The sequence below is a fragment of the Panicum virgatum genome, chromosome 2K (assembly GCF_016808335.1).
Source record: "Panicum virgatum strain AP13 chromosome 2K, P.virgatum_v5, whole genome shotgun sequence".
NCBI classification, from domain to species: domain Eukaryota; kingdom Viridiplantae; phylum Streptophyta; class Magnoliopsida; order Poales; family Poaceae; genus Panicum; species Panicum virgatum.
The window spans coordinates 13260684-13274520 of NC_053137.1; the positions used below are offsets into that span (position 1 = coordinate 13260684).

At 47.2% G+C, this 13837-nt stretch overlaps 2 protein-coding genes across 3 annotated transcripts; one reads left to right on the plus strand and one right to left on the minus strand.

Annotated features, from left to right (window-relative positions):
- Nucleotides 1-3019: 3019 nt before the first annotated feature.
- LOC120667523 (putative F-box/LRR-repeat protein At5g02700) lies at nt 3020-6967 on the minus strand. Of its 2 annotated transcripts, XM_039947592.1 has the most exons (4): nt 6725-6967; nt 4095-4930; nt 3840-3974; nt 3020-3719 (listed from the first exon to the last, which is right to left on the minus strand). In XM_039947592.1, the coding sequence occupies exons 1-4, from the start codon at nt 6903-6905 to the stop codon at nt 3357-3359; spliced, it is 1515 nt and encodes a 504-aa protein (XP_039803526.1). In that variant the 5' UTR covers nt 6906-6967; the 3' UTR covers nt 3020-3356. The 2 variants fall into 2 exon arrangements, with proteins under 2 accessions (XP_039803526.1, XP_039803521.1); XM_039947587.1 differs by lacking the exon at nt 6725-6967 and having other exon boundaries at nt 4095-5213.
- Nucleotides 6968-8860: 1893 nt separating this feature from the next.
- Nucleotides 8861-11840, plus strand: LOC120667540 (zinc finger MYM-type protein 1-like). Its single transcript, XM_039947599.1, has 2 exons — nt 8861-9039; nt 9152-11840. The coding sequence occupies exon 2, from the start codon at nt 9152-9154 to the stop codon at nt 11669-11671; it is 2520 nt and encodes an 839-aa protein (XP_039803533.1). The 5' UTR covers nt 8861-9039; the 3' UTR covers nt 11672-11840.
- The last annotated feature ends 1997 nt before the right edge of the window (nt 11841-13837 follow it).

Below are 13837 nucleotides of genomic sequence, written 5' to 3' on the forward strand. Positions count from 1 at the left end.
CTCTTCCAAAGACAATTCAAGTTGGTATCAAAAGCTACCGGCTAGGCTGCTTGGTAGCTACTGATACTGGTTATGCCATTTATGGTGATCGGATGTGCTCTAGCTATGATGTCCTTGATGCCAGACAGATGCCAAAAAAACGGTAGGATATTTAGGTGATCGGATGTGCTGTAATCTTGTGTTTCAAATTGCCGGACGGACACCTCAGATCTTATCGGTAGGGTAGCCCAGCTGTAAGGATCACCGGGGTGTCCGACCCTAGAGGGGGAGGGGGTGAATAGGGTCGCTAATCGTTTTCTATCCTAGGGCTCAATCTATTTGCATAAGATAAACCTAACACGTCCTACACATGCTAGTTATGACTAAGATTTATCTATGCTACTCTCTACTTACCCCTAAAAGACTTGCAACCTATAGCCAATCCTAATCAAACTAACTAGGAAAGTAAAGGCATGCAAGATAGAGTAAATACGGAAACGTAATACGGTAAGTAAAGAGGTAAGGGAGAGAATATGCAAACTCCCGTGAAGACACCAAGACACACGATTTAACGTGGTTCGGTTAGGACACCAAGTCCCTCCCTACGTCCACGGCCACTTGTCCAACACGAACAAGTGTGATACCGAGTCTCTTCGCTTGATCACCGTCTTGCGTTCGCCACCAAGGCTCCCGGCAAGCAAAGGCAAAGTGATCCCAAGTCACCAAGACAAGGCCACCGCCACCGTCTCTCTCGAAGCGTCACCAACGGCACCGTCTTCACTATTGGAGCTTCTCACCAAGAGGGGTCTCCTTCCCCGCATAAAGTGTCGTTGCCTCTCCACACCAAGCCGGGTTTCTTTTATTAAAATCTTTTGGGTAGTTTGCTTAGCTGCTCAACAATGGTTATGGGTGGTTCACAACAATAATGCTACTTGAGACTTGAGACTTTAACGGATATAACTTTTGGAACAATATTGTGAATTCGTGGACTTGATTAAAATCAACCATGGAGCGACCACCCGAGAAAACAGCGCAACCACAAGGACTATATGGCTCTGGTCTTGGCTGATTAATTAGATGTCTCTAGCTTGTTAGTAGCTGACCGAAAGGCGCATGAGGGGGGCCTGTGATGAGGTGTTCGCTGCCTGCCAAGGGTGCATTTTGTTTGGTTTTGGTCACGCCTTGGGGGAGGTTAACTCACGCAGCTGCTGAAATCTTAGCGGGCTACTACTGGTTAGGGAGTCTTTGTAAAGGCCTCGTAGCGTCCCTATGCAATCACACCTAAGGAAGTGTGGTATTGTGCCTAGCTAGCACAGTATGGTTGGGTCCAAAGTTCTTTTGAACTTTTATGCGACTTGTGGGTAAAGTGTGCAACCTCTGCAGAGTGAAAACTGGTATATCATCCGTGCTCACGGTCAAGAGCGGCTCCGACCCTCACATGTCTATTTAATTGAAATCATTGTGCTAATTCAGTTGTAAATTGTTCTAAGATTCATTTGGTTATCAATATCTTTTTCATAAATGTGGGATGGTTTCACACATGCTAGTAAATAGGTTCTTAATACTCAATTGTTATTAAAATGCTTACCGCTTATTCAGCCAGCCTTATTCTTTGATTTAGCCTTGCATGTCATTTATTTTCCAATATACTTGCTGAGTACGACATGTGCTCACCCTTGCTATAACCACACTGCTCAGAGAAGAGAAAGTTGCTTGAAGTATGTTGAAGATGTTGCTGAGTTCTAGGCGTACGCGCAACCCCCGGTCGATTGCCTGTGAAGTGTGGAGCCGTTGTTTCCAGTTGAAGCTGTGGATCTCTGATAGACCTTTTTATCGTTGTAAGTCTCTTTTCCGTGACATTGTTGCTCATTATGCCATTATGACGTCACTATATGTATGAAACTTGATCCTGGCATACATATAGTTATACATTCGGTTTTCTTTTAAAACCAGGTGTAACATATGTGTTGCACACATATAAATACATACATACATCGATTCATACACACACATATGATGCATATATTGGTACACGTGCATATAAATGCAGGAGTAAATTACACTCCACGCTCCAAACTTTGTTCCGAAGTTTCATCTAGGACCCTAAACTCTCAAATCATTCATCTAAATCTCTAAACCATGTTAAGTGGTTCATTCAAGGTCCCAAACATGCCACACCAGCTTCTGACGCCGAAGTGGCATGCCACGTGGTGCCGCATTAGCAAACATTTGCAAAAAGACCCCTACATAGTTTTATCTTCTCCGATTGTAGTTGCTACGGGCAAACCACTAGGCACTCGGTAAAGATAAGTTAAATCATTAGTGCAAAGATCGACTGACTTCTTGCAATTCTACTCTACGGCATGCTTCACGGTGGAGCTCTTAGCAGATCACAACAAACTGTCCCAGCCATTTACTTTCCTATATACTGTAGGAGTATGTTGTCCTCTCCTCACGCGATGTAGACAAAAACAAATTGCTTAGAAATTAGATGAAAACACGCCGACCTTGTTTGTACACCTCACTCCCACCAAAATTGTTTTGCAGGCACTGCCCGAAAACAGCTCATTCGTCCGCAGCCGTCAGTACCAGTCATAGCTTTGGTCCGGTACTAACGTGCCCATTTAGTACCAGACCGAAGCTATAGTGCCCCTGTGAGATATTTAGTACTGGCTAGGGCCACCAGCTGGCACTAAAGTGCACCACCGAAGCCTCGAGGCAAGGAGTGAGTGGCAACTTAGTACTCGCTGGAGCCACCAGCCAATACTAAATGGCGCCAAAGACAATCAGTAGTATCCATTATTTTTCTACCAATGGATTTGGTTAAATGAAAAAATCAGCCCAGAATAACTAATCCTGATCAAAAGAAAAAGTTTAACAGAGTCCAGAAAGGCATCCAAAGGTCAGGCAGCAGTAACAAAATTAACGAGATTATTAAGCAAAATGGTCGGCGCAAAGTAGGCAGGACATTTTAAGAAATGAGTCTGAAATTATTGAAACCATCTTATTATCCATCAAATAGAAGGTGACATATATCCTCCAAAATTCACACTCAAACCAAAAGTGAATCCTCCCAAAGTTTTCCAAGGGTTTGCCTTAGGAGTAATTCAATGCAATCCTAGCTCATTAATCCATTACAAAACTACAGTAGACAAGCTCCAAATGAAAAATTGAGAATAATTGTGCAGCTGGCCTGTCACAATGATGCGGAAGTAGAAGAAATGAATATCACCACTTGGTAACCTTAGTTGCTACAATACATTGAAAAGATAGCATCTAATTGCCAGCCTGCTACAGTCATGACACAGTTGTTTAAATAAAGTACCAAATGAGAGTGCAAAGGAAAAATCATAAAAGGGTCACGACCAAGGCTAATTTTAACATCTACATTCAAAGGGATCGGTTATAGACAAATCACGGATATGGTCAACGTGCATAAGAAAACGCTGACATCCATTTGCCGTAAAATGTAACCGAGCACCTTTTGAAGCCTTTTTCTCCATCTGAAGCATCCTATGTTGTTCTGCAAAAAACTCCTCATTGTAATCTTCGCTTTCAACCTCAAGTGTCATTAACTCTAGCTCTCTCGCATTCAATAGAAAGAATGAGGCAAAGTTGACTTGTGATCTAATGCCTTGATACTGCTCCAACACTATTGTCTTGAGACGGATATCAGAGCATTTAATGAAATCCTTATGTTTACGACGCCAGCGATTCATTTCTTGGCCTGAAACACAAGACTACAAAGCAGACAGATTAAAATGGGGAAACTCAAACCACATTGCTGGTACAAGGATTGGCATATCTAGCAACAAGCCAATGAAAAGAACAGGGATGAACTCGAGAACTGTGAAACTAACCTTGATGTACAACTTCTCTAAACATGGAAAACATTTCATCAAGTCAATAATCGTATCAAGTTTAATATAAAGTGATTTGAGAGCAAGAATCTTGACACTGCGCACCACCGTAGTCAAGCTCACAACAAGGAATCCCTAAATCAAGCATAAAAAGAACATACCATCAGGCCATATGCAGATGATATGAAATTTCTCTGTAACCAAAACAATACATAGCCGCCTTTAGTTGGGAAGAAACTAGAATGCAGTAGCTACCTGAAGAACCGTGGTGCCAAACACGAGTCTGGAGGAATCGAGCTCATCATCAAGACAGCCTAAGGTCTCCAGTTTCGGCGCAATAATTACAGACACATTGATTGCCTCGTTTATGCTAATATAGAGGAACCTTTCAAGGGAAGGGGCGTTGACAAGGATGACTTCCTTTAACCGGGGCTTGCCGGCATGGCATTGAGCACTGACGGCAATGCTTCTGAGGCTGTTTGAGGTAACCCGGAGCCGGCGGCACCCGTAGCAGTCTTCGAGCAGCAAGCATTCCAGGACAGGGCAGGTGGAACTGGAAATCATGGTGTGCAGGGAGCGCTTGGACATGCTGGAATGTCGAAGTGCGAGGTGCGTGAGCCGGGGGAAGTGAAGCGCATCAACCGTGGCATCCGGGAGGTCGAGCTGGCAAAAGGTAGCCTCACGGAGGGTGGCCGCGAAGCGGAAAGTAGACGGCGGCGGCTCTCGGCGCGACCATTCAAACCGGCTCCAACTGAAGTCAAGCTCCTGGAGGCCGTCGAGCGCCGGGGAGCGCAGCCAGGCGTCCACAGTAGCGGGGTGGTTGACGACGAGGTGCGACGGGATGCAGAAGCGGAGGCCGGGGCCGGGGTGGTCGGCGAGGATGCGGGAGACGGCCCCGGCGAGGGCCTCGTCGGCGTCGGGGAGCTCGCCGCCGTCGAGGTTGAGAGGGGCGGCGCGCCAGATGTGGCGCCACCGGGAGGCGAGGGTCTGGACGCGGGCGGCGTCCCTGGTGGAGAGGAGCGCGATGATTTCGCCGAGGATGGTGTCGGGGAGGCCGCTGATGTAGTCAACGCCGTCGCCGCCGCCGCCGCCTTCATCGCTTGGTGGAGATGGCGGCGCTGTAGGCTGGGGATTCGGTACCTCCGAGGCTTCTGCCGCCACCGGCGGGGACTCGCCGGCCTCTAGCTCCCCCGAATCCGTCCGCCTCCTTTTAGAAATGGGACCCGGCGGCTCCATCTTCACGGCCGGCGCTCGGCGGCTTGGGTCCATGGGATGCGGGTGGGCGGCTGGTGGCGGCGCCGCCGCAACCCTAGCCTGGCCTGGGTGGAGCATCCGTGTGAGAGATGGTCGGGCTGCCCAATAGTATGCCGGCCCAGACCAGCCCAAGTCCCAGTAGCAGCAACCCAGGAATCAGGGTTCGCAACGGGCACACGCCCGTCGGATTTTGCCAATCCAAACTCGTGTCCGCGAGGCAGGAATCAAACCCGCAAAAATACCCATGGCCATCACGTATTTTTAAGCCCAGACCCGTGCCCGCCGGGTATTGGGTCGCCCATGGGTTGCCCGTGCCCGTTAACAAGCACAATAAGGTAGCGTTTGGATGTAGACATTAGATGCTAGAATTTGGAATTGGTATTGTGGGGACTTAATATCAGCTGTTTGGATATCTGTAGAATTGGCATTGGAAACCTCCTCCAATACCGCTTGGCATTGAGCGTGCAGTTCCTCCCTCTCACTCGATTCCGACCCATTCTGCTCTGTATTGGGAGGCATTTACGCTCTTCTTCTTCCCCCACGTTCCTCCACCGCTCTGCTCCTCGTGCCGCTTGCTCCGCCGTGCCCCTCCCTCCTCCTCCGCTCTGCTGTGCTCCCCGCGCCCCTCCCTCCACTGCTCTACTCCCCCGCGTCCCTCACTCTGCCGTGCCCCTCGGCCCTCCTTCGCCGGCTGCGGCCGTACCCCCGCCTCCTCCTTCATCGCCGGCACGGTCCCCCTCCTTCTCCTTCCTCACCGGTGCGGCCCCCTCCTCCTCCTTCCTCTCCGGCGCGGCCCCCACCTCCTCCTTCCTCGCCGGCGCGGCCCCCGCCTCCTCCTTCCTCGCCGGCGCGGCCCCCTCCTCCTTCCTCGCCGACACGGCCGTCGCCCCTCTGTTCAGCCCCTCAGCGCCCCACGCCGCTCCACCGCGCCCCTCCGCCGCGTCCCGCTCCACTCCCCCGCACCCCCTACTTTGCTCAGCTCCGCCACTGGCGGCGAGCGCCCCCGCCCCCGCACCAAAGCAATCCGGCACGAGAAGGATCAGTGGAGAGAGGATGAGGATGGTCAATTCTCAATTTTGCATAAGCACATCCAAACATAAATTGGCATTCGCTCCCAGTTCAATTCCATCTACCAATGTCATGGACATCCAAACAATTACTTTGGTATTGAACTCATTTCAATACTTGGCCTGATTTGGTATTGAACTCAATTCAATGCCAAGGCTCTCAATGTCGACATCCAAACGGAGCCTAAAGGACATTCACATGAATGTCTGAACTATGCCAATAAAGCACCAATGCAGCACGAGTTCAGTAGTGAATATATATAATGACACAAATAACAGAAACAACAACTGATAGGTAGGACACCAAGACAGAAGTACTTGACATTGGCATTAGTTCATACACAAGTGAAATACATTACCAAACACTAGAACTACCAAGTTCAAACATTCACTTGTCAAATGTCACCAGGCAGTTAGCCTAGCCACCACCAGCGCGCATAAAGTTCCACACATCATAGTAACCAAAATGAGCCACATACAAGTTCCATCCAGGTTCGCAATTGACAAATAATAATAACCAAAAGTAGGCATAGGAGGCTGTTGGGCCCTTGTCGACGCCGTCGCCGCCGCCGCCGCCTTCATCGCTTGGTGGAGATGGCGGCGCTGGAGGCTGGGGATTCGGTACCTCCACCGGATCCAGCGGGGACTCGCCGGCCTCTAGCTCCCCTGAATCCGTCCGCCTCCTTTTAGAAATGGGACCCGGCGGCTCCATCTTCACGGCCGGCGCTCGGCGGCTTGGGTCCATGGGGTGCGGGTGGGCGGCTGGTGGCGGCGCCGCCGCAACCCTAGCCTGGGTGGAGCATCCGTGTGGGAGATGGTCGGGCTGCCCAATAGTATGCCGGCCCAGACCAGCCCAAGTCCCAGTAGCAAATTTTCTTCTCCATGTTTAAGCGTTTAAGTGTTTGAGATCCCTACAAATCATCATCCCATACGTTGAATCTTGTCAACTTTAACCTTCTACCTCCTCCTGCCTCTTTCTTACCGTGCGCCGCAGCTGCCCCTTGAGCCGAGCTCTACCCGCTGTGTCGCCGCCCCGCACAGGGCCTAGCCTGCCAACCGCGCCCCGCAGCTTCTGCTGCGCGCCGCTGCGCCCCACAGCTTCGCGCCGCGCACTGCCGCGCCCGCGCATGCCGCCTTCAGAGAAGAAGCGCCCTTCTCGTCGGAGAAGAAACACTGTTTAACATTTCTATTTTAGTATTTTCAATATTTTATGTTTCTAATTTCAACATTTTTAGAGTGTCAACATTTTGGAAGCTAAATATTGAACATTTTTAACAAAATATTGAGTTAATCATATCTAAATGTTGAACATGTTTACAGTAAATAATTAGACCAAAATAAACTTTAAAGATAAATGACTTATCTATCTTTCAGAAGATAGGAACCCTCGCAGCAACCCCACAGAGTTGAACTGGTGAAGGCTTGGAGCATCCGTTTTTAAGGAGCTTTTTGCCAATTTACAACTTCAAACATATGGCCTCGCCGATTACCACCCAACAATTACTTCGCCGATTTACCATCAATAACATCGCAATCTTGTTTTCTATACCTTTTTACTTTTCTCAGTCCATTCTAATTTTATTTTCCCTACAGAGCCATAAGAAAGGACATTCTTACCCCTCATCTCTTCAACAAAGGAGGCTCCCTGGATGGCTGGTTCATGTTGCCCTTGCTCCACGGGCCGCAGCCGTGTTTGCTGGTGTCATCATATATAGCCTATATAGGGCCCCAACCTTTTGTTTCGCCCCGGGCCCTAAAAACTTAATACCGGTCCAGGTGCTTTAATTTTGTGCTTTTGAATAATCTGATATACTCATATATGCACATTAATAAGATGAAAAGTGAAACGACTCATCCAGCATGCTAAACAAGCATGAACAACACAGCAGCGCAACAGTCAAATGGCATGAAAGGCACACACTAATCAGATGACACATGGCGTTAGCTAATGATGCGGAATCTACAAATAACTGAGAAGTGTACAACCTATAAATATAAGTGGAAGTTCTGAGCACAGTATAGCTCCCTGTTTGAGCAGCAAAAAAGAAGCAATAGGAGAAGAAATCCAAATCAGCTTCAAATAAGATTGTGGTTCTTGTGTGCCAAGATCAATGCTGGATGCACTGTTTGGTGAGGCCACCAAGCTTCTCGTCAGCACTATAAGATGGTCATGCAGGGGCGGCGCTAGGGGTATGCCCCTGTATGCCTAGGCATACCCAAGATTTGGAGAAAAATACTAGTATGTATTCATATATGTATACTATCATCTACAGCTTATGGGCCTAATTCAACGAAAAGCCCAGCAACAGAATCGCTCACCACTCCCTGTCTCTGCGCCGTGCGCCCCCGAGGCCCCATCCGCTCCGCTCCTCAACCTCCGCCAGTCCGCCCCTGCCTCCGGCCAGCCGCCAGCGCCCCAGGTCCCCAGCTCCAGCATCCGACTGATCCGGCTCCGGCCTCCACCCAGCAGGCAAGCAGCAGGGCGGGCCATCCAGCCGGCAGGAGCGGCGAGCGCGGATCCGGACCGCCCCTGCCCCCTGGCCCCTGCACGGCTACACCAGTGCCGCAGGGGGCAGCCCGCAGCTGGCAGTGCCGCAGGGGGCTGGGGGCAGCCAGCGGCCAGAGTGAGAGGACTGGAGGCCAGTGCCGCACAGCCGCAGCCAGGTTCGTTGTTGCATCGGATTTTTTTTTGAACAATTGCATCGGATATTTCCTCCTCAAGTGCAAACGATGTTCTTCTGAAGGAAAGGTCCCAACGATGTTCAGACTTCAGAGAGCTTCAAGGCTCTAGCGGAGCCCGCAGCGGGTGGCAGGCCGGCAGCCAGCGGCGCGCCGAGTACTGCCTTCAATTCAAGCAAGCCAGCAGCCCAGCGAGCAAGGTAAGATGAAAGTGATGAGCACCCTAGATCCAGATCGATCCACTCATCAGTGAACTATACAAGATTTTTTTTTCTAATTCTTTCGATTGTGTTCTTAATTTTTGTAATGTAGATGAAGAAGAAGCATGTTAGCATAGTTGCATTGTGGGAGAAAGCTGCAAAGGCCAAAAAAACAGCATCCACATCCACACCAAATGCTGTTGAGATTGAGAGTAATGAGAGCAATGTGCAGTTAGCACTTGTGCCACTGCCAGCGCAGAATGATGGTGAAAAAAATGGTGAAGCTCCCCAGCCGGACAGAGGCTCCCCAACTCCAATTGTAGAAGAAACTGCAAGTGATGAAGAGGTTGAGATGTCTGAAATTAGAGTAGATTTGGAAGCGCTTGAGCATGATCCTGGGAAGCGGATTCCCATCTCAAGGTATGATGTCAATGACCGAGATAGTGTTAGAAGGAGATATATTGAGTTAGGGCCATGTCAACCAAAAAATCATGATTTCAAATACAGAGATATAGGTGGTCATCCACGTCGCTTTTGCCCTGTTTGGTTTAAGGAGAATAAATGGCTTGAGTATAGTGTAGAAAAAGGTGCTGCCTTTTGCTTTATTTGCTATTTATTCAAGGATAGAATAAAATGTCCTGGTGGAGATACATTTGTGAATGGTGGATGGAGGAACTGGAACCTAAAATCAAGATTGAAAAAACATATTGGTGGTGTCACTAGTGCTCATGCTGAAGCGCAAGAAAAATATGATAGGTTCACTACACCAAGAACATCAATTCGGGAATCTTTTGCTTCTAACACCACCGAGTACAAAGCTTTATATGTACTCCGTTTGACATGGACACTAAAGTGCTTGAGATTTTTGTTGCGCCAAGGCTTGGCATTTAGAGGGCATGATGAAAGTGAACAGTCACTGAACAAAGGAAATTTTCTTGAGCTCTTAAATTGGCTTGCAGGAAATTTTGATGAGGTTGACAAGGTGGTTCTAAGGAATGCTCCACAAAATTGTAAGATGACATGCCATGAAATACAACATGAGCTCATTAAGTGTTGTGCCCAAGAAACTACTAAGCTAGTAATTGAAGAACTTGGTGGTCAACATTTTGCAATACTTGCTGATGAGTCTGCTGATGTGTACCAGAATGAGCAGCTAGCTGTTTGCTTGCGTTATGTTGATAAAAAAGGACGAGCAGTTGTCAGGTTTCTTGGTATTGCCCATGTTGAAGATACTAGTGCTCTGACACTTAAGGCTGCAGTGGAGCATATGCTTATGAAGTATAATTTGACCTTGGCGATGGTTCGTGGGCAAGGATACGATGGAGCTAGCAATATGAAAGGTAATGCTAATGGGCTGAAGAAACTAATTATGGATGAGTCTCCATATGCTTATTATGTTCATTGCTTTGCTCATCAGCTGCAATTAACTATGGTTGCTGTTGCTAAGGAGAGTGGGGATTGCACATGGTTTTTTGGACAGCTTGGTATCTTGTTAAATGTTCTTAGCAATTCTTGTAAAAAGATGAGAATGCTTCGAATGGCTCAGGCTGAGGAACTAATTGATGCATTAGAGTTGGAGGAAGTAGAAACTGGGAGGGGTTTGAATCAAGAAATGGGTTTGGGAAGGCCATGTGATACTCGTTGGGGCTCTCACTACAAAACTGTGATGCATGTTATCTCTATGTATCCTGCAATCCGACGTGTTCTAGTGAAAATTGGAAAAGAGTATACTACAGCGGAGGCCCAAGCAGCTATGACTATGTTGACATCGTTTCGGTCATTTGAGTTTGTATTCATGGCACACTTGATGCAAGAAATATTTGGTTATACCGAGGACTTGAGTAGAGCTTTGCAAAAGAAAGATCAAGATATTGTGAATGCTATGGAGCTTGTTGATCTTACAAAGTTTCATTTGCAATGCTTGCGGGAAGAGGAAGGATGGAATGGTTTTCTTGAGAGGGTCACTTCTTTTTGTGTGAAGTACAATATTAAAGTTGTTGACATGGAGGGTCCTTATTATCCTGTTGGTAGACCTAAAAGAGGGTTCTATAATGGTGCAATGAACTATCATCGCTTCCATGTTGATATGTTTGTGAGTGTCATTGATAGGCAACTTCGAGAACTGAATGACAGATTTGATGAGGTAAACACAGAACTACTTTCTTGCATGGCAGCATTTAGTCCACTTAATTCATTTGCTGCTTATGATCAAGTCAAGTTGGTTACACTTGCTACAAAGTTTTATCCTAAGGATTTCACAACCGAGGAATTATCGAAACTTCCATGGCAGCTTACTATGTACATTTCTCATGTTCGTAGAGATGAAAGGTTTAAAAATTTGAAGAACCTATGTGAGCTTTCAGTTAAGCTTGTGGAGACAGAAAAAGATGATCAATATCATGTTGTTTACAAGCTTCTTAAGTTGGTGCTAATTCTTCCCGTAGCCACCGCTAGTGTTGAAAGAGTGTTTTCCACGATGAATTTTGTGAAGAATAAGCAAAGGAACAAAATGGGTGATCAATATTTGAACAATTGCTTGGTTACTTTTATCGAGAGAGAATTCTTTAGTCAAGTGAAAGATCAGGATATCATCAATCTCTTCCAACAAGGGGATCGTAGGGTTATATTGTAGTATCATTTACTGTTTTGTAATATTTTTAAATTATCCATGTTCAAAACTTGTACTTTGCTTATTATTATGGATTTGCTATGACCGTTATAACTTATTGTTCATTATGTTGCGTATTAGCTGTGATTGTTTTTATATATTTGGCATACCCATCCGCAAATTCCTGGCTCCGCCACTGTGGTCATGCATCACAACGAAAATCCATAACTGTCGCTTTCGGTGCTGCTGCCAAGCCTTAAACCACATCACCCTCTAAGAAGAGCCATCCTATGTGAGCAAGCCGAGCAAGCCTATTTGTGGGGTGTCACAACAGGGTTCCAAAACATTCCCAAACTTCATTAGATCAATACAAGGAACGTGTGTTATATTTCATCGTGCATCCATTGTGCTAAACTTGGTATTAGTCTATGGATTTTGATGAAGCACACGGTGTTGCGTAATTCTCCATGTTAAATATTTTGTGGCTTCAATTGAAATGAACCACCGTATTGTTATTCATACAATTGTTAGCCATATATAAACAGACTTATGTCAGTTGATAAGATATCTTCTGCTTGAAAATTATTACCCACCCGGTTTTGAGTTATTGACTAGGTAAGGATCGGAGGCTCATATTTTTTATGGATTTCATCCAAGAGTTATTAACAATGTTAATTTTCTAGAAGTGCGTGAGTTTTCATAAAAGAGAAAGAGACATGTGGTGACTTTGTCAATTTTTAAGAACCGTGTCGCGCCAGTGTTGCTCTGTCTCTCATGGGTCACCGTTTCCCACAAAATATTGTTAGATATGAACTAAAAATTTTGTGCCTAGCCCATACAAATGTAGGGGTTGATGACCAGTAAAGAATGAAGTGACATTAAGAGGGGAAAGGATAATTGGATAAATGTCACACGGCGTGTACTTACTTCTGGACCTCCCACCATTTCACGTCCTAACTACCATAACACATTGATGCATGCGGTTGGTCGGGCAAGGGGCAGATCCAGCAGTGGGTCTAGAGGGTTCCAGCCCCCTAGACTTCCACAAACAATGGAGCCCCCTCCATTGAGCCCCTTCATTTTTGAGGAGAAAAGAGGAGGGGGAATGGGAGGAAGAAGAAAGAAAGAGGAAGGACGAAGAAAATCAGCCTCTTAATTCACTGCCGTCCCTGGCCGGACTTTGGTAGTGGGTTAGTGGGACATTGGCACACTTGCTGGCTTTCTTTTCACTCATACACTGTATAAAACTGTGTACGTAATTCGTCCGGGATGCTAAACATCAGCATGCAACCAGCCAGATCAACTGCAACTTTTTTTTTCTTTATCCACGTCTCTGTGTGTCTGTCTGGCTCTCTCTCTCGTCAAGTTCTGGTTTTGAGACCATATCATTATCATGGGTTCACACGCTGTGCCCCAGGGTGAGTGCACCGAGCAAGGGTGGAATAATATGTGAGCTGAGAGCAAGTGCGTGTGCTTTTTGGTGATTGTGTGCGCACATTTTTTGATGCGGGCACCACTCATTTCCATTACAGTAACGGAAATACAGAGTTTAAGATTCGCAGAAACCAGGAGAGAGGGGTAAGAGGGGGGAGAAGAGGAGAGGTGTGGAGGGGGGTCGAGCCACTAGCCTGCTTCAGACTAGAGCTCGTCAGTATTAACCCAGGCTTCCCAGGTTACCGTCCGCAGTTATTACAGAGTTTACAGTTTTAAGAAGTTCAAACAGGGGGAGATATAAAGTCTAAGACAAAAGGGGACCCGGCTTCGTCATCCAATCCACTCTTCATCAGTTGGAGCCGTCATCATCTTGTGCCTCATCAGAGGGTGGGGGAAGCAGTCGCACCGTCGATGAGTTCCCAGGATGAGTCGCCAACACCTTGTGTGCGCACGCCAGCAGTTGTTGCACACCGTCCAGGATCCTCACCTGCGTCGCTTCATCGTACAGACCTGCCCAATAAGTCAGGAAAGAGCAAGCACAAATTATGATTTTGATTGGGTTGCTCCGGTTTTTCTTATCAAAGCAAGCTTTGTTTCTGCATTTCCAAATCGCCCAGCATATCGATGCACACCCACTGGTATACATTTGGTTTCCCCAGGCAACCACTTGGCTATCCAGATTTTGTACTGCTGTAGGTTTTTGGGTACATTGTTAGCCCCAAAGCAGTAGCCAACGATCCCCCGGGTAAATCTGGC